The sequence below is a fragment of the Plectropomus leopardus genome, chromosome 9 (assembly GCF_008729295.1).
Source record: "Plectropomus leopardus isolate mb chromosome 9, YSFRI_Pleo_2.0, whole genome shotgun sequence".
In the NCBI taxonomy this organism is placed as follows: Eukaryota; Metazoa; Chordata; class Actinopteri; order Perciformes; family Serranidae; genus Plectropomus; species Plectropomus leopardus.
The window spans coordinates 23877824-23904479 of NC_056471.1; the positions used below are offsets into that span (position 1 = coordinate 23877824).

A 26656-nucleotide genomic window follows, 5' to 3' on the forward strand; every position below is an offset into this window, starting at 1 on the left:
TCCAACAGGCCCTATGCACCGCCATACTTATCACCTTGCCCCACATGTGCACTTTTACACCATGCAAATGATGCCCGACAATGTGCCAGGCCGCCACAATCACCTGTTGTTACAGCGGAGAACAAAGGCTGGCATGGGCACTGCCAGGCCCTGCAGCCAATGAGCTACCATGTGTAATGATGGGGTCATGCATATGGATGAACATCACGGTGATCTGGGTGATTGACAAGAGAGATAAACAATAATAACAAGCATGGCTAGTGCGAAAGACTCCTAAGAGACCTGGTGGAAAGGTTGTTGCCATGGCGAGGTGACGAGAAGTACTGCAAACCCCGAAAGCTGACAATGCTGGTGTTTACTATGAGACAACCTAGTGTGTGTTACTGTTATGATTGCATGTGGCATACTATGTAATTTGCTACAATTTTATAGTAAAGAAGAATCATTTTTTTAAAAATTCCATGAATGCAAATCCTGAAAGGCCAAACTCTGTGGAGCTTTTTTGACACCCAGTTTGGCAGATTCTGTTGACGTATATAGTAGTATATAAAAATAACTTTTTGTGAAAGGTATGATGTGAGTGTCTTAAGAATCCTTCCTTTTTTTGGGGTGGGGGTGGGGGTGACAGCCACAGCAGTATGTTGATAAAACACAGTATGAGTATGATATTTAATAAAACACAGCTGCATGATCGTCTGAGGATTCGTACTGTTGAATCCAAATGAAAGAAATGCAATTTATATGAGTGTGCATACCAAAACAGCTCATTTAATTTCCCAGGTAGGGAAGGCAGACATACTGTACAACACAAAAAGTCTGCAAGACAATCTGGTAAGAAATGTTTTACCTTGTCAATATGGACTTCAAAACTGTTCTGAGATGCAAAATAATGTAATTGTAAACAGGCAATGAAAAAATTTGATTAATTATGATTAACTATTAAAATTAATTGATTAATCACGATTTAAAAGAAATAGTCATATTATAATCTCAATCACTGTCCCTTCATTTAAAGTGAATAGTTTTTACATAACATAAGTGCGTGTAGAGCTGAGAGGGAGCTAAGAGATGTTGTAAAATAACAGGTTATTTCTCTCTCCATGTTTATTACTTCACTTATATTGAAATAAAAAATTCAAAGGTCATGGAAGATGAAAAATATGTTGTAACAGGTGTTAAGTATATCCTTACATGTGGTATATTATGACTACAAATGTTCAACATGCTGTGACACTGATTCCTGTTCAGCTGTTTTATTTTTGCAGCATTGCATCATTTTTGACATAGGTTTTCATACTGAATCAGGATGTGCAAAAAAATGGTTTAATATGAGCAACTGTCTTCTTGAATCATAAAATGAATACAAATGTTTCCCACTGTTTACTTAAAAGCCCTGGTATGTCAACCAATGAGTACTCAAAATGATGAGCACACATTTACTCATTAAGACATGGAGACTTTAAACACAAGAGATGCTGGACACTTCTCTGCACTTCTTTGATATTCTTTCTGGTGCATTTGCACACAACATAGGGCACTACTAATTACAAATGAATAGCGGCGGTGCAGTGTTAGTCATTAGCCTTTCCTTTTGAAAAGGAGATGGGCTAATATAAAATACACTGGCAGACATTAAACATTAAGAAGCCACTCTGATATTCCGCAAAACAAGCCCCCAGGGCCGTATCATCCGCTGACGAGAGTTAGCTTACCACACACACCAAAAACTGGGCGTGCTTAAACATTTAGTGATGACTCTCATTTCAAGCAGCTGGATCACATGGCATGTTCTGGTGGGGGTGAGAAAAAAGAGCAGCTCTGCAGCAAAAGTGTGCTTGAAATAATTTGAAAAAAAAAACCCAACCTAAATCTGTGTGTGTATCTGTGTCTATCTCTGTCAATTCACTACTATCCTCTCTCTCTCTTCAGCTACATGAAGATGGTTCAGGCCACCTTTAAAACATGGGCTTGAATCTGTGCATAACCTGAATCTCAGTGCATCTTTCATGATAGCTAGTTAACTAACAAAGAAATGATGGACACCATTTCAATTTGTGCCAATACCGCCTTGTTTGTGTAACACTTTGGTGCTTTTGAAACACATATATTGCTGATTGTACATTTAAAACACTTCACTCGATATCCATGGAACATATTTAAAGCAATAGAGAATACGTTTTTGTTACAATAATTGGTTCAAGAGTTGAAAAAGAAGATATGTGAATAGTTTAAATGCTGGGCCCAAGGCAGTACTCAGAGTTACTGCAGGGGGAGATGCCAAATTATTGTTTGATTTTTTTTTCTTCAAAAATCAAAATAGTGAACATGTGAGCTAGCTAACATCAAATCAATATGCACATTTATCCATACCAACAAGGTGAACTAATTATCTACACACTAACATATTAGCCAATTAGTTGTATTATTATTCCAAATGTACTGACATTCTCGTGAGCCACAATTAATCATTGTCTAACTTTTCCAGCAAGAAACTGACATACAGTCCACCTCAGAAACCGAAGGTCAAAGCACAAACGGTGACGCTAATGCATCTAGCCATGCTACAACTGCTGCTATCTTCAATTCTTTCTTTTTTTTTTTTTGTTCTGTTAATGTCAATGCACAACGATGAATTTTACAATTGAAACAACTCTAATATACTGTACATTCCCTTACTGAAAAGAACCAAGGAGAAAAAGAAAAAAAATCTTATTTTGCCTGGCTCTTTCTTAGAATAAATAAACAAAAGAAATAGATGATCTGTCAGTTACAGTTACTAGACAACAAATACTTACGGCAACTTCAGAAAAAAGAAACACGAATCAAGAGCCATACACAATTATTCTTTCTTTATACAGACTTATAATCTAAAGATGTGGGAAAACAAGAAAAGATTCACAGATTGATCTCAAGTGCAACTCCATTTATACAATGTAGCCAGTAGTGGGTCCCTGCTCCATCTCTCTTTGAGCTAAGGGATCCTCGGCGTGAAAAACACTGGAGACTCCTGGTTTAAATATTCCTGCACCTACTTACAGAAGGGTTGTGAGAATCACACAGTTTCTTTGGGGTTAAAGTCAAGTGCTTGTTTTAAATAGATATAGTAGGTCAGGTGCACTGGATAAACCTTGTTCCCTAAAAAGCTCAACACAAGAAAATCCTGACAAGCCTGAAGGCATGGACTGCATGTGGATAATTTTAAATCAAGACCTGTACCTGTGCAGAAGTCTGAATTTGAATATATTCACAGCATATATTTTAATATAACTTTTGAACTTCAGTGGCCAACTTAGGTTGCCAACAATAAATACTTTGTGATCTGGCGTTAGCTGTGATCCACTGAGGTCAATGTGGCGATGAGCTTTGATGTGACACGGTTAAATTAGAATTGGGCCATAATTGGACATCACAGGGACTCTGTAACTGCTTTACTATATATAGTTCATGAGGAACCATGGCCTGCTTTTGCTTGTTGGAGGTAGAAAAGCTGATTAGGATGTAAAAAGCTTATATTTGCCTTGGGGGGCATTATGAGAGGGTATGCATGTAGTGAAGGGAATTTAAAAATCTGTAAACTTTGTAACAATCTCCCAGGATGTGCCAATTAAGCATCTAGGGAGCACAAGGTAGTCCAGCAGAATAATTGTACAAGAAGAATGAGAAAAAAAAATGGCAAGACAAAAGAAGGAGCTCTGAGAGCTCGGAGAGTAGACTTGCTAAGCATTAATCTAAATTCCTGGAAACCAATATCACTTAATCCTTCCTACTGTAAGTAAGAAATCTTCCTAACGATGCCTTTGGACACAGTTCCTCCCAGAGACTGCAAACCATTTGTAATACAACAATAACAACATTGTCAGCCACTTGAACTTATTTATCAATTTCCAAGGGACCACTGCCACAACAGAAAAGGGTTTTCCTGCAGTGCTTCAGCTGTAATGTGGACGGTTTATACAAGTTTTCAGCCACCTTGAATATTATGTAATTTAACCAATGGAAGTATTATGGTCTAAACTTTCAGTACAGTTTCGGAATACACAGTCATTTACAAGTCACATTCCCCAATTAAACTGTGAAAATTGCAGAAATGATTCACATAAATATTTACTTTGAGTAAAAACTAGCATATTTAAAGGGACCCAAAATATGTATTCTTCTCACCTGTAGTACTATCTATCATTCTTGATAATTTTGGTGTGAGTTACAGAGTGCTGGAGAAATCGGCTGTAGAGATGTCTGCCTGCTCTCTGATGTAATGGAACTAGATGACACTTAGCTTGTGGCGCTCAAAGCACCAAAAAAATATGTCTCTTTTCAGAAATCATGAACTCCATGCTCAAAACAATCCACAGACCTTGTTAAGCAGTTTTATGTAAAAAAAAAAACAAACAAAAAAAAAAAATTCTTTCTACCAAAATACACCCATCATGCTTTTTACCGCTCAGAAGTACGCATGTATCTACTGCTAGCTCACCTAGCACCACTGAGCTATCTAAGGTTACAGCTCAGCTGAGGAGGACGCCGTTAATGTTTACATCTCGTGCTGTCACGATGCATGCTTCCGTCTGTGCAAGGATATGATTGGCCGGTGTAGTTGAGTGCAAACAAGAAGGTTCCTACATGGGACTGCTCACAAAAAAAGTCTATGGATTATTTGCTGTTGAGTTTTTCAGATGTTTTGTTTTGGGTTTTTTTGTAAGCGCTTTGAGCACCACTAGTGCAATCTAGTTCTGTTATATTGAAGAGAAGGCAGACATCTCTACATATCTCCAACACTCTGGGACTCACAACAACACAATCTAAACCAATGAATAACACTACAGGTAAGAGGAAAAATTTGAATTTGTGATTTTTGGGTAAACTGTCCATTTAAGAAAACAAAAAAAACCCAAAATGTTCTTTTGATCTCTATATTGAAACATAATGAAAATGGATGACATATCATTCATTCTGCTTCCACTCATCTTTATCTTTTTTTTTCAATTTTATGGTGAAATGTGCTTTTATAATAATGTGCAGCTGCACTAATGCTGCTGCTGAACCAATTGTAAAACACTGACAAATACAAATGGCACTGCAATAACAAAATTATACAAGCAATATGGTAATGAATAAATGTAATAAGACACTACAATTATGCTCTCAGCCTATTACTGTACATCACAGTAACCTCACCAGTGAACTATTATAAGCAATCCCCTGCATGTATACCAGTTGATTACACCATAAACTATTCAAGTATACAAGTGCTTATTAATAATCTGGCCATTGTTTGGCCTACTTGTGCTCCTTTGGCAGGAACCATAAGGGCATGGGACCAAATACCATCATTATGCCAGTTAAGCCTTCTCCCTGGGGCAAAGAGGCTTTTGGGACTTTTGGAGAAATTAAAACACCAAAGGAGAGCCAACTTATGTCAATGACACTGAGGTCACGGGCACAGCCACACCATGATTTAAACAATGCGAATGAAGCAGAATTAAACACTTAGCCAAGGTGCTACTGAAAAGAACTAGGGGCGTTAGACGTCCTGCAGTGCCAAACTAACACAATACAACCAGGACCCCGGAGCCCAGAGCGCACGTGCCTGACTCTTTCCCACACAAACAAGGTCTACAGAACCTTCCCTTGTCGCTTCTGTTGCCAGCCGACAATAGCAATGAATAGCTTTGTCAGGCTGTCAGCCCTTTAAAAGCAGACCATTGCCAAGCTTTCTGAGGCTCAATCTGTTTTTATTGAGCCAACGCTCATTATTGTCTTTCATTGTCCTCTTCATCTCATTGTTATACAGCGTATGGTAGCGGGGTGGCTCTGATGTCTTTTTGAATTTGATGAAGCTGACCTGATATACAAAAGTGACCTCTGTCCACCAGCACTATGAATATTGTAGCCAAATGAGATGGGGGGGAGGGGGGTTGCATACAAATGTGTGTGTTTGCACATGTGCATGGACTTCACACACATGTACTGGGTGGATGATAAATGACAAACTGTACAGAGACTGGAAGACAGAGGGGATAACTGACACCATTTATCTATTTGCATGTGCTGTGCGTATGTTTGTACACTATTCGCATGGGGATGATTACAAGTGCGGGATTGCAAGGATTCATATGGAGTCTGGATGAATGGTGAGAGCAAGGACTGTCTGCCAGCATTCAGGGAAGTGTACATCATCTCCGAGGCGTTGATGGGCCCTAATGCAGAATAAGGAGAGCCAATCAACTCCTATCTATCCACTCTGCCAGGGTGACACATTGTAGGGGTACTTCAAGGCCAGCGCACTGCCACATTCTGCTGACAAATCATTACATTAGACATGTCGACGGAGGAGGGAGATAATAAGATTGAGTTACAGAGTTTTAGATGCATTATGAACACCTCTTGCTTCCTTGATTCCTTCCATTTTCACTATTCCCCCCATTTATCAATTGCCTGCCCGCTTGTCACTCGTCTGTGCAAAATAATGCAAAGGGAGAATTTTGAACTGGGCTGAGTTTTTTGTAGTGTTTTATTTTCCTCTTGTATGGAAGGCTACAAGACTAGTTAAAACAAAGCTGGTGTTTATCAGAGCTCTTTATCGGAGTACATGAATACAGAAGAGCTTTGTGGAACCGTCAGGTACAGTGCAGTGTCACCTGTTCAAGGTTGGAGTGTACATTAATGCCAAACCGTTGGTGCAAAGTGACAAAAATGTTTAGTCAATAAGATAAAAGCATGGATATCAAACCAAAAATATGTTTACCACCTTTGTTGTAAAATATGATTAATCATATTAACCTACTGATAATGGTACCTGTGCAAAAAAAAAGGTTGCAGTAGTAGGCTAATCAGAAACTACTCAGCCTCTTAATATTTGACAAATTTGTCATGTTTCAGTAATAAGCCATTTATGTTTGGTAGTCTAGTTTATGTTTTACTTGTTAAGTGCGAAAGCAACAGGTTGCACCAAGCTATCAAAACTCGAAATTCACTAGCAACTACAAGAGCACACTAATGGCTATAATGGCTGAGCAAAGGCAATGCAGCATTCGTCTTGCATATACAGTGTATTCAGATAATTTTCTCTTTCACCATTTCAGCTCCCTCATGTGTTCACTCTTATTTTAGGTGCACACAATCACCAACTACCTCTCACATAAAATTAACGTATGGTAATTGGTAAACGGTAAAATAAATGCATCTCCTTTCAATATTGGCCGAGCCATGCAGACTCATCCTCCTACTCTGTATGTGTGTGCAGTTGTCCATGTGGATAAATGGTGATTGGCGTGTGGCTGAAAGTGGGTGGTGTAGAGTGATTAATCAGCATAATGAGTGTAGATGAGCACTGTGCAGATGGAGCCCACACTCAGGACTGTGTCACCCAGCAGGAAGTCTCTTTGCTCCCCTTCAGTGCCTCTGTATAGCTCTAACTGTATTTCTCAGGCGTGTGCCGCTTGCTTCCTTGTTTAATTTGCGAGATTTTGTTTTATGATCATCTCATTCTTATTTCACCAGGGAGGTTGTCTAGGTAAAAAATCAGTGACATTTTCATACAAATGATTATTTAGACTTTTCATGACAAATGGTAACTTACAATGTTATGTATATTCACAAAAAAGTGGTTATGCTGTTATAAAAACCTAGAAGCTAATTGTGCTGTCTATCAAACACAAGAAGTTAAGTTTTTCATTTTTGTTTTTTTTTTTCCCAAGAGAAGTAAAAGCCACCCTTGCAACTGTGTGGCATAAAAAAAACTCTGATTAAAGATCAATTCCTTCAAAAGACAACATCTCATAGAAAACAGAATAAGGAAAACAGAGACAAGCTCTGACTGATATTGTTGAGAAAAATGTAAATGTGCTTCACAAAAGAGGCATAAACTCCATAATAAAATTAGAGAAAATTCAGTAATATGAACTAGTGGACAGATTGTCAATTTGTCAAGTTCTACTGCTCCTAACACTGAATGAAAACATTTCTCTTCCCCCTTTCCCGTCTATCTTCAGCTATCCTGCCTAATAAAGGCAAAAATAGCCAAAAAGCTAAAAAAGTTAAAAACTATGCAGGATTGTAACATACAGTTTGCAAACACAGACACCAGCAAAAGTATAAGAAAACCCCAAAATCACTCTCATTTGGCGTTGTAGCTTGTTAATTTGCATTTTTTCAGCACTGTGTCTCCTGGGTGCCTGCTACTAACAGTCTCACACCATTTTATAAAGTCTAAGCCTCACTGGAGCACTGCGGGCATACATGCTCATAAATGCCCCAAACTCAGAAAATAAGATATATGAAAATATACTGCTGCACACTTCTTGCGGTTCATAAGTGATAACTGAAAGGGATAATTATCTTAATATGAGTAAATATATTGTTTTGTTTGTTTGTTTGTCTTTTTTTTAAATCCTGCATAGTGTATATTAAAATAATTACAATTTTAAAAAAAAATCAAGGCAAATGTAGTCATTATCACAAAAAATCGTGTGCTCATGTCTCCTACTCAAATTATAAGTACTTAAAAACAAATGTTAACATATAAACCAACAATATGATAAATAAACTAAGCTTTAAAAAGTATAGTATTGAACAGTATAGTGATAATATTTCACACATTTCGCACATTCTTATAAGTGACTCATTCACCACAATGTTTAGGTTATAAGAGGCATATTTAATAAGGTATTACTAAGTTCCTAGCAAAATCTAATGGAGAAGGCCTGCACTGCCACTCAAAAGTGTCTGAGAAGTCTTCATATATATATTTTTATGTTTTAATCTCAAGTAATCCACTTATTTTAAAAACTCAAACATAGTAAAATATTAGTAAAGGTAATACTGTAAGTGTATAATATAAACATCAGTTAATTAAATCACATAATTGTGATGAGAGCTTCATTAGGTAAAACTTATGAGAATTATTGTTGTAGATAAAACACTAACTAAAAGTAGACACACCCAGGTTAAACTGTTTGTTTCCATAAGCAGAATAAAAGTGAAAGTAAGAAAGTAAGAAACTAAGAAAATAGGTAAATAAAACATGTCTTTAGAGTGTTGTCCTAATGGTCCATTTCAAACTCCGCTCTGTCTTAAGCATTGTTATCTAACCAACATTGAAACACTTGCCAGATGCGGGCTCCTTCTACACCGATAAGTTAACTCTGCTGGTCCTCCTGCCTCCCCCTGGACTCTGTGACATTAGCTCTGCTCCCAGATGCTTATGATGACTCACACATTTGCTCTCATGAGCCTCATTGTCCTCCTTCACATTTATTAAAGAGCGAAATGGAAGTGGTAATGAGGACAACGGAAACTCCACACAAAAAGGTGGGTGCATGTGGACAAACTGAAAAAGCATACTTTTCTGTCACTCATCCCTGAACACCTGTCATTTCTTTATCACCACTGATTCAAATGGGTTTTGTTAGACCCTGACGTTGAAGGTTACAGCGGATGCACATATCATAGTAACAGCATCATCTGAGCATGGATATGTAGCTTTTTGTTATGTCTGGTTTTTATCTGTTGATCACAGTATTTATTAGTACACTGGCTCAGAGACTATCGAACAGCCTTGAGAAATTGGTAAAATAGTTTCAGCTATTCAGCTGTTGACTACAGACACCAATTTGGTGCTAAAAGCCTGGTCAAGGTCAAAATAAGGGTAGTTGTTTGTTATTTTCCCTGTAAGCAAACCAGACTACTGTAAACCGATCCAACCATTTGTCTGGTGCTGTGTGCAACGAGGGCCTGGTGCGGATGTGTCGGGGACACAGCTGCCTTGTTGTTGGCAGATATACGCTATTTTTTACTTTGCTACAGAAAAAAAGGTTGGAGGTGGGAAAAGGTCAACACCTTAACTTCCGCCTTCACAAAGCAGAGGGGGGTCTGCTATTTCATACCATACGCTCTGTACTTTCTGCCAGATTGCAAGCCAATTAAAGGTTATCAGTGCTCAAAATAATAGTCCTGCAGGGCAGCTCTTCAGATAGGCCCAATCTTAATACATTTTGCCTCACCACCTTTTACTAGCATCTGGGATCTTAGGAGGGGAGGAAGCAGACTAGCTCCTGTGCAAGTATTGGTTGATAAGCCATGAGGGAAAGGACATATATTTCAGCACAAAGGTAATGTATTTATCTATTTATTTTTAAAGGTTAGGAAAGACTTCTGGACTTAAGCATAACAGCTACAATTGAACGATGCACACTGCTGGTTGGAAGAATATAAAAAAAATCTTGAACACAGCGTATCACTGCCAAGATTATATTGAAGTCAAATCTTCTGTCCGATGTTCATTTCGGAAGTTTATGCCTTCTACTTCTAAAACAACAGCTCTAGTTTACTGCTCATCACAGGGGCAGTGCAGGAAATATTAGTGCAATTGAGGCTCACACTGTCCAGTGATGCATCTTCACTTCACACGCACCCGCCCCACTTTCAATTAATGCTTTCCAAGACAAGAAAAAACAGAAATAAAATTGGGAGCAAAAACAAGTAGCCTTTAGGAAGCTCATCAATTATGGTTTAAGACAAAGGCAAGAGGAAAGGAGGGTGGAATTGGGCAGACTTTACCAAGCCCTGTCCTTCATCATCCATTATAGGAGGATGAATGGGGGGTCTCTGTGGTCCACATGCGAATGAGGAGACAGTCTGGTGCCAAAAAGCAGACCACATCAGGTGTAAAATGGGGTCGCCAAGCTATCCGCCAGACGCTGAAATTCAAAAATTGTCTTTTCATGTGAACATGTAGAGAAAGTGTCTCTCTCTGACACACACACACACACACACACACACACACACACACACACACACACACACACACACACACAAACACACAAACACACACACACACGCTTTGCAGGGAGGGAAATAAGTGTGTGTATGTGAGTGAAAAAACTAACACACCACACTGAACATCAGTCTTACCTGGATGAGTGATTCGCTCAGTCTTTCCTCGTCTACCTGCAGCACAATGTCCCGGATCTCTTCATAAGGCAGGCGGAACGAGCCCAAGAAAATTGCTGTTGTGATGGAAAGAGAAGAGAGTCATTTCCTCCCCCCCTTTTTTTTTTATTAGACCGCGGGGTTCAAAGAGACGTTTCAGCACTCATCGCTCCTCAGACAAAATGACCACAGACCTGACGTGTCACTTGGAAAAACTAATACACTTTCTGGCCCTCAACAGGATAGTTTGTGTCACCCTGACAAAAATTGGCAAGGAAAACATCAAGATTCAGCAGTAACAGAGCGAGCTGCCAAAGTCATACAACAAAGTCATCTAAAGTGAACTATAATAATAATAATTGTAGTTAAAGATGGTGATTTACTGGCAGTACCTGTAATGTTGTCATCTGGGAGGGCTACATGGTTTTGTTTGGGTGGATACAAAGAAGTACACTGAATCTGTCTCGGGGGACAGCCAAGTGGGTGTCTCACTCCAGGTGGGGTGCCTACAGTGGAAATTGGAGCTGATGGTGTATACAGGTGGAAGTCACAGGTGGAGGTTTGGTAATGAGTTGGAGGAGACTCACTCAACAGCTGCTGTACTGCTGCTGCAGTGGGACCTGATGTCTGTATTTGACGCGCAACAAACGGAGAGGTAATGCATCTTTTTTTTTTGTCACAGTCTATTACTATTTTTTACACAGACTGTTTACTGCATTTACTGACATACAGTACATATTTAAGGCATAACAGGACTATTGCTTTTGATGTGAGGTATAATACAGCTTTATTTACTCAACAATGACCTTTGTGGTTTCTTTGTGTCGGGTTTCTGGTGACTCAGAGCCGAAGAACTGCAGAAAAAGTCCCTCCATTCAGACTTGCTTTTCTTCTGTTGGTAATCTAGAGTTATGCAAGTCTCCCCTCATTAGCAAGACATTTCCTGATTGTGCTGCATTTCATCAACTGGATCATGTCATCCTCATTTGTTGTCTACACAATATGCATTTATTAGTGTCTCTTCAATATGTTTTACATCCTCCTCATATGAAACCAACAGCTGGATGCTAGGTTCTCTTGGGTAAGTGTTGTCAAAAATGATCCTGGGATATATTCTAAATTACAAACTGAAGTAGATACAGATGGGGGTAGATGATAATGATTGACAGGCTGAAAATCCAACTTTTGCAGTCATCTAGCAGTTGAATTTTTACTCTTTGGATGCTCTGATGGGTGTGGTAACCCTGAACCTTTTTGGTTGTTTCCTGGCTGCATACTAACTTTAGCCTGCCAAGATCAGCAAAATGGTGCAGGTGGAGATGTGTTTAAACTCAAGTTAACATATTCTAAGTAAATTCATGTCAAACTTACAAGAGACAACACTTTTATAATGGCTCAAACTATTCAAGTTTCAACATCTAACAACTTCTGGTAAAGTTTGCTTCCGCAGGGTATACTTCTGGCCCAAGTTCCTATGAAGTCTCCATCACTACTCAGTGATTTTTAAACATTTCAAGCCTACAGTATGCTTATTGTTTTTTATTAAATACTGCAGACAAATAAATGTATGTACCCTATACCATTTAAGAATGCAAAATCTTGCTTCAGCTCCAAAACTTCTCCAGGCTAAACTTACTGATTGCTGGTGATTTAAAGGTGTGTTTTTTTCAGTTATAATTGTACTTGAATTGGTCTGCATTTAATACAATAAGCTGCTTTGATTAAACTGTATTGTTGAAAAGTGGGCTGTCATTGAGAGCTGGGCTCTAAGGTGTTAGAATATTATTTTATATATAATTTTACCTACTTAGTCTAAATCTTTTCATATAACACAGTCTTTCTCTTCAGGTTCCTTCCCTCACCATTTGATGATTTATCCACTTACACAAAGAAGATTGCCCACAATTTTGGTCTAATGTTTGTCTTCAACATTTGTTTTACTAGTCAAGTGAATAGGGTAATGCATTATCACCATCACTAATTTATTTTATTTACTGCAAAAACTATAGGGTTTTATCTTTTTATGCTGTGAGCATGCAAATGCAATCTCAGAACCCACTGGCTATTTCGCTTTATATTTGCTTATTTCTTGGTAATCTATGTGTATATAAATATTACCCAAACTACTGTCAGGATTTGTTTCAAGTTACTAAACAATGAACAGTGCATAGAATCGGAAGTTTTGACCTGCATATGCATTGGCTACACCAGAACCCTCTAAGTATTTTCCATTGGCCCAAGAGGTATATTGTCATCAGACTGATAGCCAATGGGTTGGGAGACAGAGTGCTTAGCCACAAGTCAAATGCTCACCTGCAGCTCACTTTAAAAGCTGCTAGTATGTTTCCACACAGACAGACAGAGAGACAGATTGGCAGACACAATTCATCAGACAGTGGTATGCATAATCATTATACCAGAATACATGAAGTGACACTGGCATCACAATCATTCATTTTGTCCCGCTACCCATCCCAGTCACTGAACCTTCAATACCAACACACATCAAAAAAAGGGATCTCAGAGGTTTCTGCAGCAGGCAGTGAATATGATCTACGATGCTTCATTATGTGTCAAGACGACCCGGGGGAGCTGTGTATCTGTGTAGGACCACATGCCTTCCACCCACTGCCATTATGGAGGTGAGATTTTCTACACTTATTTTTGCTTCCTGCCAAACTCAAAGCCCATCTGCTGGGGCTGTAATCAAAGATGGCAGAGACACCTATCAACATTGTCACAACCCCCACACACAAGTGCAGTGACATGCACGCACATGCTCACATACAAACTCACACACAGACACTAATGTGTGTCATCCTTATGTTCATGCCACATGCCCCGTCCTGACATCAGATCTCAATACTTGATGAACTCATTCATCTGGCCTCTCTTCATGGAAAACGCAAGAATATGAAGCCATTGCAAGATATTACCAGCACGCAGGGAGGGAATTGGTTGGGCGGCACATATAATTGGTCATGTTTCTGTGGTGTACGTGAATCCCTCATCTCATTTTGACATCCTAGTTTGCCTCCAGTCCTCATCCACAGTATATATCCAGCTAAAATAAATACTCATCCCAGTCTACAGTACGCCATCGCACACCTCTCTGCTCATCCCTTAAATAAGAAGGTAAGAAAAACTTGCATAAATAAAGAGGGTGACATAAAGGTTGCAAGAAGGGTGACCTGTAATTTTAGCATTTGACATGCATATTGCACAAGGAGTTATCTTTTACACTGTATCTCTGAGGTAAGTGATATCAAGGCTACAGATGAAACCCCACAGAGTTGGGGAAACAATGAAGTGCTCTACCGCCCAATCAAAACAATGCTGCAAGCAGTCACTCATTTTTTGTGTAATAAATTCATACACATATCAAGGATTTGGGATCACATGGAGGAGAGGAGGTGCAGGGGTTGAGCTGAAGGCAGAACGTTTCTTTAAACCATTTGCATCAAACCTAAAATGATCCCCAACCAAGAAAACCTTTCCGTCTACCGCAACAATATAAAGGGACGCTTGGAGGGAGACGTAAAAAATGTACACCGATAACAGCTAAACACTAAATACACTCGGGCTCCTAGGGATTCTTACATGTAGCTATAGTGCTCTGTTCTCACAGAAATGTGCTTTAAACATGATTACAGACTGAGAGCGTGGACACAATCTATATGCACTTGTGGTGACTGCTAAAAAACTGGCAAGAAAACATTTCCCACAACAGCTCGGTGAAACACTATCGCTGTTAAGGGCATTCTACTGTTTGTTTGCCACAAACAACTTTCTTGAGCTGTTCATGGGGGTATGAAAATGCCTGGGGTGTCATGGAAAATAACGCTGACATTTCTGTCATAAAAGGTCATGGTTAAAAAGAATATAGTACCTCATGAACTAATGGTGTTAAACCTGTGGTCAGTAGCTGTAAAATACTTACAAAAACAAAACTGTATATACTTACAAAGATTCTGTGCAGTTTTGGCATCCAGGATGCGAAGCTCCTTCGCCTTTTTCTTGAATTGTGGCATTCTGTCATCAGTCTCGTCTTTTACGTCTTTTCTCACTGCAGGTGAATAAAAAGTCTGAATTACTACATCAACATTTGGAAATCATATGCAATGTAACAAAACTGTGCAGCCTGCGATGTAATCAAAATGTAACAATGACTGCTTTCGGTATCGCAGAAAAGCAAGAATTCGATGGTGTTTAAAAAAATTCTACTTCACACAACAAAGTTAAATAAATAATTTATACTTATGAGAATGCAAATACATATAAGCATGATAAAGCGTGCGCTGACAGGCAAAGATGGGTAAAACAACAACAGATGGTATAAACCAATTAAAGATCATAGTTTCCATACCAGAAAACTTCAGCATTTTGGTCCCATTTCACCACTCTCTTAATAAAAAGCAAAACAAACCAGCTACTCTTAGAGCTACTAGTGTGAAATGTGTTGCAGGCTATATAACAAACCAACTTCATGATGCACCCTGCATTTGAATAAGTCATTAAATATAATGAATATGTAAAAACCACAGTCATTCCATGAAGCGATGTAAACAATTAATAGTTTAACCCTTAAATGACAACAAAAATTTTGACCGATTAATATTATCAAACAGCGAAAAATGTATATCAGCCGTTTGGTTGGGAAATGATGAGACAACAGTCTGCTGTTGCCCACAACTGAGTCCCGAGATGCCACCAGGGCAATGCCTTGATGTTGCCCCTAAAAGACGTCTGCAACACCCACTAATGACCCAAAAGGTAGAGGTGGACACTTATGAGATAATACCCCTCATCCCCTTTACTAGTGAAAAGGATCATTACATTTTCTGTTGCTGCGATTACACAGAACAGTCATTTCAACATCTGCACTGTTATCACTAACACAGCAGGAGTGGTTAACAAACAGCACGCTGTTGTTTAATGGTCCCAACAAACTCACACTGACACTGAAACAGCTCGACTCAGTCATTAAACCCATTAGGTAACGTTAACCAAGTGATGCCAACAGTTAGACCTGTCACTAAGTGTGTAAGTGGGGCAGTTGGACACACTATGGCCCTGGCATGGAGCTCACACTCCTGCAGCAGTAGTGTCATGATAAACAGAAAGAGAGAGAGAGCGGGGCACAAAGAGGTGTACAAAGGAATATACTATGCGCAAGTCTACAATAAGATAAACGAGATAAACATCCACCCCAAAATTGACGATTAATGATCAGTTAAAAAGGGTCAGCTACTACAAGTGCTCTCACATTCTTCATTGCTAAAATAAGCTACACAGCAGCATTAAAGTGCACTATGTTCTTTGAGTCCAGCCTTGCACCCGTAAGGCCACTACACGTGGTATAACACAGGTTAGTTGAAAGGCGGATGTGACTGATGACAACCCTCTTCAGCATCAAAATGAAACTACATAATGTGCAATATCATCAGCTGTGGCATCACAGTCCTGTGATAACTTCCCCCTCTTCATTTGTTTGCGTGCGCTAACATTCCTGTCATTGTGACAGTGGGTAGATGGTTGATAAGCACGTCTACTTCCCTTAGGCCCTGTCTGTCAACTCGTCCGAGCCAAGGAGATAATTGTGTTACCCCCCACAATCTGAGAAAATGGCATTAAGTCTCTGTTACATGACTGAACACAAGAAGACAAATTGGTCCAAGAATGACGAGACCTTTGTTTTCATAATAGAGACATTATTGAGGCAGCACGCCGGGCAAACACCACACGTCAGATTGTATTACTCTTCACTTACACTTCAACAACATCCACATCTGAAAACATAGGTGTCCATGTACAGGACAGAAGGTCAAGTTTTTAAACTGGAATGACAGTACTGAGAAGGGGGCAATGGGATGAGAGGAAGCAGCAACATGAGACAGAAGCTTCCTTAGACCCTACCCTTTCCTCCCAATGGATTATGGGAGAAGCAGCACACTTTGTTGCTAATCATCACAACCGCTCTGTTTAAGCCCAAGGTGGGAGTCTCCTAGGAAATCTAGAACAAACAATCTGCTCCCCCAGCGCTGGCTTGCATATTTGAAGAAACAATCAAAGAGGCAGTATCTCCTGGGCGGCCAGAAGAAGCAATGCTGAAGGCACCTGCCTAACTCCAGTGCTTTCTGTCAACACATGACATCAGGGATGCTGTTGTTTACTGTTTTAAATAGGACTAAAAGGGGTGCGAGTTTGTACCAATGGTAGAGTATTATGTTTTGATTTTCTGTCTACATCTAAGGATGTTCCTGAAAGGCTGACATGACTCTGCACTCTAACTTTAAGTCACCTTGGACTGCCATACACAGCATGCAGTATCCCCTTCATACTCAGTGGAGCTCCGAGATGCACATCAGCCAATAGCTTGACCTTTCTTTTATTTAACAGATGCAGCGTGGTGAGAGGGGGGGACTCAAGAATTCATAGATGCTTTTAAATGGATTTGCTAGATTTTTTTTTAGGAAGACACAACCCTCTCATGTTCGCATGACGAGGAAAAGCCCACGATTAGGTTACTTTTACTACTTTTACGGACCTGCTGTGCTGTGCTTGCAAGCACTGTCAACTCATTTAAAAATAAATTTTTGATCAATGCACTGAAAAGGGTACAACATTGTCTTTAAGGCTTTTATTAATAAAGTTCTAAATATGCAGTGCATGACTGAGACTTGACAAAGACCAAGTTAATTTTCAACAACAGTAGCACTTGGTAAAGGCAGGTGAAACCAAGAGGCAACCTCTGGGGCAGAAAAATAAAGCCAAAAGGGAGGTGCCAAAAACTGCAGTTCCACTAGTGGCCACGAGAGGCTGGCTCCAAAAGTGAGTCAGTCCTGTTATTACCCATGTTATATGTTCACTTCTGGCTCCAAAAACCAAGATGTCGATGGCTGAAATGCCAGAAGACTTCACACACGTCCACAAACCAATGGGTGACATCTCTGTGGCTACGTCCATTGTTTTTATAAAGTCTATGGCTGAAAATACAGAAAGATTTACGTCAAAACAGGTCCTTAATTGCTGATTGTTTTTATGTCAATGTGCTTGTCTCCATTCAAATGAAAAAAAAAAATCCAATTTCCAGGATTAGGCTTTTTTGATGCCTTTGATTTCACAGGACTGGCAGATATCAGCATTTTCATGTTTCAGTGTCTGTAATTTTCTATCAGAACTCCCCCAAACCCACCAAATAAGACAGATACAAAATAAATATTAATAACTTCATAAATAAATCCAATGACAACAAGATTACAGCCACAAAATCCCGACTCACATACACTGAGTCAGTTACCAGTGAGGCCAGAGGAATCATGCTGGATTTCTTTTGTAGCAAGAGCCTTGGACAAAGAAACTGGAGAGCCAGCAAAAATAAAACATGAGGAAACAATGATCTCCCTCAGAGAATGGCCCTCAGACGGAGGGCAAATTAAACTGAGAAGGGGAATTTGGCTGCTTTTGGTAGTAAATTGTTCTCTTAAACCTCCATTCTCTTTTCCCTGCTGCCACTTGAATCTCTCACCTAGGTGCCTTACACTCTCAGCAGGGTGCTCTCAGCCCATTCGTCAGTGCCTCAGCTGTCTTCGCCCTTACCCCCAGGGCCCCATGCTATCTCAAATTAAACAGAAAAACAGAGCCTTTAATAATCTGAAACAGGCACATTCCTTTCTGATGCCATCCTATACAGCTCAGAGCTCTCCCGCTGGGCAATGAGTAGTGGCATCAGTTGGCTGATTTCTGCAACTGTATTTGCTGGCTGACTCAATTATGCCACATGTCACATGTTTCCTCTGAGCACTGCATGTGGACTGATGGGCCCTGGAGGGCTTGCACACATTCGAGCTGCCACACTAGTGAAGTCCCAGGTGTGTATAGAGGATGACTATAGGTGGCATATTTCAACCAGATGGTTGGTTGCAACAATAAAAGGAGTTTTATGAATGTGTCCAAAACACTAAAGTTGTAACTAAAAATCACACCTTGCACTCGGCATCATAATTAGGTCGAGTTAAAGGTGCAGTATGTAACTCTGGAGAAAAATAGTTTATTGTTGAGTCTCACCTTCCCAGATTATCAAATACCAAAGCAGATTGGTGATTTGGTCCAACAAATTCTCATCCCAACTCATCAAATACCACCACTTTGTCAGTGGACCTGTACATTTAAATATGACACACTAGTTGCCCTCCTGAGTCATTTTTTGGACATTGCCAAGTGAAATGTACAGTTTCTGCTGTTACATGCATGCAGTCTCTTTTTTTTCCAAATTAAACTTACAATGAAGTTAAAACAATTTGTTTTTAGTTTTTTTAAGGTTTAGGCAGAATACAATGTCCATGGTTAGGTCAAGAAAAACATTATGTTTTAAAATTCACATGGGAAATGAACAGCAGGCACTTGAGTCAAATCCAGAGTTTGTCACCCATCCATCTCCCTTCCCGCCCTCCCTATAAAAACCTTCTCTTTATATTACAGTAGCTGCCAGTGGCATTACAAACTACTGCCGCCTAGTGTGTTTTGCGCCACAAAAGGTTCCTCTGTGCATTGGTGACGTCCACTGACAAAGCAGCAGTATTTGATGAGTTGGGTTGTTGCCAACTGCCTCTACAACTGACGTGCCCGGTGCAAATCATATCTCCACAAAATGTGCCTCTTAGGGTGGGATCTGAAACCAACATCTCTGACAAAGCAATGTATTTGATGAGTTGCAAGTGAGAACATGCTGTTCAGTCTGACCACCATCCAAGGTCATCTGTATTTGATGAACTGGAGTCTCAAAAATCAACTATATTCTTTAGAATATCAAATTGAACCTTTAAATTTGGGAAAACTTTGTTTTTTTCATTATAGTTTGACTTTGGGAATGTACATCCATCTAATTGTTTTTTGCCAAGAAAGATTAACCTGTCCAACAGTGCAGGGCCATAACAGCTGATCAAAGTCCTTGCCAACATTTAAACGTGTTTTATGAGTTGCCCAGTGGCTAACATATAATACTCTGACAACAAAGCCATCCTTCCTGGACAGATTTATATTTGTAAATGGAATCTCCCAAACAATCACTCAACAAAGAGCCATTTGTGATGGGCACAAAGTCGCAAGATTTGTTGGCAGCCCGCTGGTTTCCTTGAAGCCATTGTGTACAATGGTGACATTAATTTATATGACAAAGAGATGTATTATTTCTGTGTTAGGCTGGCAGAACAATATAGTAATAATAAAATCTTTATTACGAGATAATACCAGCTGCACAATCAATTATTAATTGAGGTGGAATAAGGTGAAGAGTCAGGTCAGGAATGTGTTTTTATCTGGATATACAGAGTCTGGAGAAATCTGTTGAAATATGAACAGCGCTTTCTAAGATTTGCGCTGACTGTACCATGCAGAGCTCAACTTGCAGCATAGCTGATTCTTGGGCCAGATGGTCCTCTGAGGGAAAAACAGGGTCAAACGTTTCTGACTTGATATCAGCCATGCAAGTTTGGGAGGAGAGATGTACCAATGAATTATAAATAGTTTGTATTTCACACTGATTTGTTGTAATGTATTAACTTACAAGGGCGAGGGGCCTTGAGAAGAATGTCAAGGAGGAAGTGTTTCAAAATCACATTGAACAAAACACATGAAAGATTCACTGCAGCCAACAAAACCACATGAAGATGAGTCTCTGGTGAGTGAAACTGTTACACATTCCATTAACTGAGGGGGAGTTAAGGTCTGCTCCATGCCAAAAGGAGTCACCAGATTGATAGAGGTTTCACTGAAAAAATACATGAATGTTTGAGCAAAAACAGATTTGGCTTATTAAAGATGACTTGGCATCCAAGTTAAGCCTTCTCTGTGGGCCTTGGACTGAGGTATACCCTTGGGAAGCTCTGTGATAACAAGAGTTCTCCAACACTTGGACATCCAGTCTGTTTGTTGGCCCAGAATCACTATCCTGGTTGCTTTCCATGCGATATCTCCCTCAAGACGTCCATAAAACCCAGGGCATTACAAAGCTAAACACTACCACATGTTCACTTCCGGACACAGACCATCCGGCTGAGCCCCGCCACCAGACACCATAAAATGAGCGGGCCTTGAAAAGAAATAAAAGAAACTGCAGATGACAGGTCTTCAACAAACATATTTAAAGGCAAAGGAACACAGAGTGGAACAGACAATGTGGAGTCTGGTCCTCTACGAGGCAATTTATTCCCTCAAATGTGCAATCTGCCTGCAAACATGTGCCCTGTCCTCCATCTCAGGGACTCACACCGAGGATTGAGCTGCTGGAGAGCTGCCAGTCCGTCTAAAGGAGATGGATTCGAAGTAAAAGTCATTGGCCTCAGCCATGTCTGATCCACAGAAATACCAATTCCACAGAAGTGTTAAATAGATATATATACACACACGTACCAATTGACCGGTGAATCCTCTCTGAATCCTTTGAAGTTCAGTATCTCTACCATTTCACACATAAACCCATAACTAAACAAAAACAAAACAGATATGATGGGGGAAGCAATGAGTGAATAAATGAAAAGTATTAAGGTATTAGGGGGTAAAACAAAGAGAACAAAGGCGTCTCTGAACTTCTACCGTCAAGATAATGTGCTTGGCCCAGTTATAGCTGGAATAATGAGTGAGACCTTCAAAAATAGAGAGCACGCTCAAGATCTGAACGTACCAATTGACCAGTGAAATCCAGCTGTGACCAATTTCTCCCACTGACGAAGGCTAAACAGAGGTCTCTTTCTCAACCCCGAAGCCAATTTGCTGTGTGGATACACACCTTGCTATCCACTCCTCCTGCTATCTTGGATCTTAAAATCATGCTCCCACTCTCAAAAAGGCAATCCTTCTCCCATTGACTCAGAAATTAGTTCTTTCAGCTTGGAAAACCTGCATTGATTGTGTAAACTAAAAAAGAAGATACAAAAATCCATAAATCCAGTATGAAAGAGACATAATGTAGGCTTTGACAACAAGATGAGTGCCTGCATTTGAGTGGACATACATGTTCAACATTTTTGTTATAATTGGTAAATGATTGCATTTGAAATTAATAAGTATCTCTGTAAGTTATCTGTGCGAGCATTTTTTTTCTTTTTGCCAGGTTTTAACCTTGACATTTTTTTTTTTTTCCAGAAATACTCCTTAGCTCAAGGTGAACCATTACAGAGGAGCTGCAGTTTGGGGGTGTGGAGCTCTCAAACATGCAATCATCATCATGCCTAATGATAACAGGGAGTGGGGGAAGTGGCTGATAATGATAATGATGATGAAAACTGTGGATAGTGTGTTAAGTGTGCGTGCATGCACACTCATGTGTGACAAAACACCCTTCCCCAAAAAATACATGTGCACTCGCTCAACCCGGCATAACTGTGTCTGTTTTAAAGCTAACTAGTTTTCTGTCCTCCTACTCAAACCACCTGGTTCTGGTTAGCCTAGATCTCTAAATAAAAGGTGTGTGTATAGGGAGCAGGAGAAGTCCCACAGAGTGACACTCTGACCTGTGGCCAGTAATGTTTTCAGTATGCAGGGAGAGGCTCAGCCCACGGTGGAAGGTACACAGCTGGGCTTGGAGCAGGGCCCAGTGAGAAAAACGCCTCCTCTTCTAATTGAGACAGCACAGATCTCCCTCAGTGACCCCCTTCCCTGTTTCTATTCCAAGAGGAGAGGGCCTCCTGCAAACGATTAATGTTTCCTATTGAAACGGTCAGTTTATATCAAAAGCAGAGAGTCAGAGCAGTAATGTCTGGGAATATCATGATTAAACATGACTTGCTTAACTTTTTAGCTTATGGCTGTGATTAGGAATCTCTTGTTTGGCCGTTTTAAGATTAAAAATAAATATAAATCCTGAGAAAAGTAGTGCTGAGATTTGCTTACTGTCAAAATCAAAATGAAAGTATCCACAGACTTTAGCAAAGCTGATAGATTATCTAATACCATACAGATTTATATTTATAAAGGGAGGTGCTATTATGCTGCAGTATCTTTCTGGTTGGAAATTAGCATTTAACACATAACAAATTTGTCCACAACAGGCTAAACTTAAAAGAGAAAACACACCAATGCTGAGCAAAAAAAAAAAAAAAAACTCAAATCAATAACTCTGAGCACTGTAGATGACCTGGGGCTTGATGCAGCCTTTTAACAAGTATATATTTAATCTGCCTACATCTACACTACTGTTGTTCTCTGTCTCTCTGAGGCAGGGAGTGTGGGAAGGCTCTGACTCTGCCTCTTAAATTGGTCATGGAGACATGCTCCTGGGGGCAGCGAATGGATTGAGCCTGACAGCCAATCAGTTCTAGGAAACCATTCTCTGGTGGTGCCAAGGCAGCTCGTTGTGACCCAATGCGCTTGGGCGCTGGTAGGAAGGCACTAGCTGATGGTCCAAACGGCTGCCCCTGGCGTCTGTTAAGACCGTGCCGTGCCGTCCAACCTTAAGCATTCAGTAGACAAACGCCCAAGCTGGGCTCATGTCACTATGAGGGGGATGAAGAACAGAGATTTGAGGCTGTTCCTTGGACAGCTGGTGGGATTACTGATGCCCCCACGGTCTCCATTACCTCGCCCAGCACCACGCTACACAGGACCAAGCCCAGAAAGGGACTCCAGAGTGTACTCAAAGAGGCTGAAACAGGTGGAGATTTTAAGATGTGCACCTGTACTGCTGGCCATCTTTATTATCTATTTATGTTTGCAGTCAGTCTTACCTGAAGATACACAGGGAAATCTATATCAGTTTCACCGCTGTGCTATAACCTTTTGAAACTTGAACAAATTGGCTTTATTTTTCCCAATACATAGAAAAAATGCAATGAGCAACTTAACCACTACACCATGGTGTGTTAGTGCTGTTGCCTCACAGCAAGAGGGTCCCCTGTTTGAAAACGGGTTGGGGCGAGGTTCAGACCTTGGGCAGGGGGGCCCTTCAGTGCGGAGATTGCATGTTCTCGCCATGTCAGCGTGGGTTTCCGGGTTCTCCGGGTTCTCCGGCTTTCTCCCACATTCTACAGACATGCAGGTTCGGTTAGCTGGCGAATCTAAATTGCCTGTAGGTGTGACTGTGAGCGTGAACAGTTGTCTGTCTATATGTTACGAATGTTATAGGTTACGAACAATGAATGAATGAATGAATGACCCAAAAATTTGCAAGAATTAGTAAGAAGCTACAAAAAATTACTTGAAATTAGCACCAAAAAAATGAAAAGAAAAAGAGCTAAAACAATGCTAAAATTAAAAAAAAAACCCTATATATATATATATATCTGTTCCAGTATGAGGCAGCCATGTTTCTGAAACAAATCAAACCAAGTTGCTCATGTTTGAAATTTGTGAATGCTTGTGAAAGGCGTCTGACTGTAGCACAAGAAAACTGATGAAGGTCAAGGATCGGTCAAGGACATGTTTCGACAAGACTGGAAGCAAAAGGAAACAGCGGACAGGCTCTGTCAGAAAGACCTTTGCAGAATTTAATTCATACATTCCACTTGCTGTACTTGATATGTATAACTATAAAAATGAGAAATGATTTAACAAGCCATTTATCCAGCCGTCACATCACAATTGAGCATTTTTTTTGTCTCTTTTGAGGCTAGCTGTTTCCTTCACACAGGCTTTGTGCTAACAGATCATGGACAAATCTCTCAACTGAAGAGATTAAATTAATACCATACGATCTCTAGTAAGAAAAAATAAAGTTTGACGACAATGAACAATTGTGTTATATTCAACTTCAAGTGTTTTTCCTTGTCTAAAACAGGACAAAGCATTTTCTGGATGTCATTTCTACTCTCTGCTATAGAAAAACTACTTGGGTTTTGTGCAGTGACTGTCCTATTTTTGCAGTGTATTCAACAGGGTTACATTTTGTACAAGGAACATTTTTTATTTTATTTTTTATTTTTTTGTATTTGCCAATGAGTTAGTTGAGGCCTTGACAATATGTATATATATTAAGTACATTTTTACTCTTAGATCAAAACCTATTTCCTGCAAAGCCTAACTGCATGACTAAAAAAATAATGACTGATGGGGCGACATTCTGTTGTAGACCAAACCAGCGAGCAAAGAGAGTAAATTTGATGTTAATACTTGCCACCATTGCTTTTTGGAAAAATCAAACATGCAGGTGTGTCTAAGTAAGCAAGCGGCTCAGAAGAGTGACGCATGAAAGGTTGTCAAACAAGTAAAAGACGACCATGCTTATGTTTTATTTTTAAGAAATGTGCTCAAGTATTATCTCTTCTTCTTGTGAAGGTTAACCGATAGGTTGATCCAATTTGTCAACTGAGGCGTGAAAGGACTTAAGAAATACTTCACAATTCTGTGCTGGAAAATGTCAAGGTTTGCTGAGAGATGAGGACAAGAGGAGGGGAAATGACTTTTTCTCATTCTGGCAGCTTGACTCCACGCTTGTTAGCAGCAATAGGTTTATCCTTGGCAATCAACATGGGGACAGACACATACAGTAAAGTTGGAAGTCCCCAATCAAATCAAAAACAGCTGCTGCTGTGTCTTCCACTAAAATACATGCACCCCCCCACCTGCAGATACATACAAACGCACGCATAATATAAAAAGCAGGGATTGGTCCCGCAATGTGATTGAGGCTGTAACAGCTTCCATCATGTCACCGCCTGATGACTATTCTTCACACAGCTGCAGAAAGGCATGTTCTGGTGACATGAAGGTGTCAAGACAGACATGCCCTGATTAAAGATGCACCGTGCGGCACCTGGGGATGGAGTTAAAAGCGAGGCAAGGAGAATATGAGCGTACAGAGAGGCACTCAGTCGTGAACTGCATTTAAATCCCAAAACCCCAGTAGTTGTTGAGCTGCTCACCTGCCTCGATGTTTACAAGGACTGTATCTCTCTCTCTCCCTCACTTTCTCTGCGCTCTTCTATTATATATATATATATATATGCAGAATAGCAGCTTTCAACCATTCTGACAATACCCAGCAGCCTCTTCATTGCAAATGCTGGATTGTGACCATCATGACGCACTGCCCTTCAGCTACAGCCAGCCAGTATTAGTATGTTAACATTTTGTATCACGGCACTTTCACTGACAAAGGGCCAAACTATATACTAAATCTATTGTATAGCGAGAAATAACACCCAGTCTCTATTATATTGAGTCCATGTGAAAAACAAGACATTGAGAAAAATTTAAGTGTGAACTTGCAATAGCTGCAACCTGGTTCTCGAATGCATCCACGAAATTATGTATTCACCAAACAACCTCACAACCTCCTCTCACTAGTACAATGATGCCTGCCTACAAGTAATGAAAGAGGATGTGGCCAAATGATGTGTGTGTGTGTGTGCACGGCTGTATGTGCATGTCCACCTTTCTGTGTGTCTTTCTTTGAAGTTTAGTGTGTTACATAAATCCATTCAAAAGTTATGCACTTTTTTTAGACCACCCCCACTGACACACCCCCTTTTTGTCATTTAGCATTAGCCCTTAATTAGCTGTCTTTTTGCTCATGACTAATCTTTTCACAAAATCGTGTTCAAGTGTGTCAATCCATTTGGAAATTATGCAACTTTATGGAATAGGCCATTCCAATACTCCCATACACACATTCAATCTCTGTTTTGGTGGCCCCCCAGCTGTTGCTTAAACAACAGACTTACTTAATACTTAATACTTTTGTATTTCCAGTTACCCCTGCCACCACCATGGATGCAAAGAGTCAAGAAGTCCA

The 26656-nt window shown here is 40.0% G+C and overlaps 1 protein-coding gene across 6 annotated transcripts in view; it reads right to left on the bottom strand.

The window, feature by feature from the left end:
* Positions 1-26656, bottom strand: part of diaph2 (diaphanous-related formin 2) — a 462271-nt gene that overhangs the window by 196170 nt on the left and 239445 nt on the right. For all 6 annotated transcript variants that reach the window (XM_042493107.1, XM_042493105.1, XM_042493108.1 and 3 more), the window contains 2 exons: positions 14894-14995; positions 10912-11006 (listed from right to left, as the gene is read on the bottom strand). In XM_042493107.1, coding sequence (XP_042349041.1) covers positions 10912-11006; positions 14894-14995 — 197 coding nt within the window. The remainder of the gene's footprint in view (positions 1-10911; positions 11007-14893; positions 14996-26656) is intronic.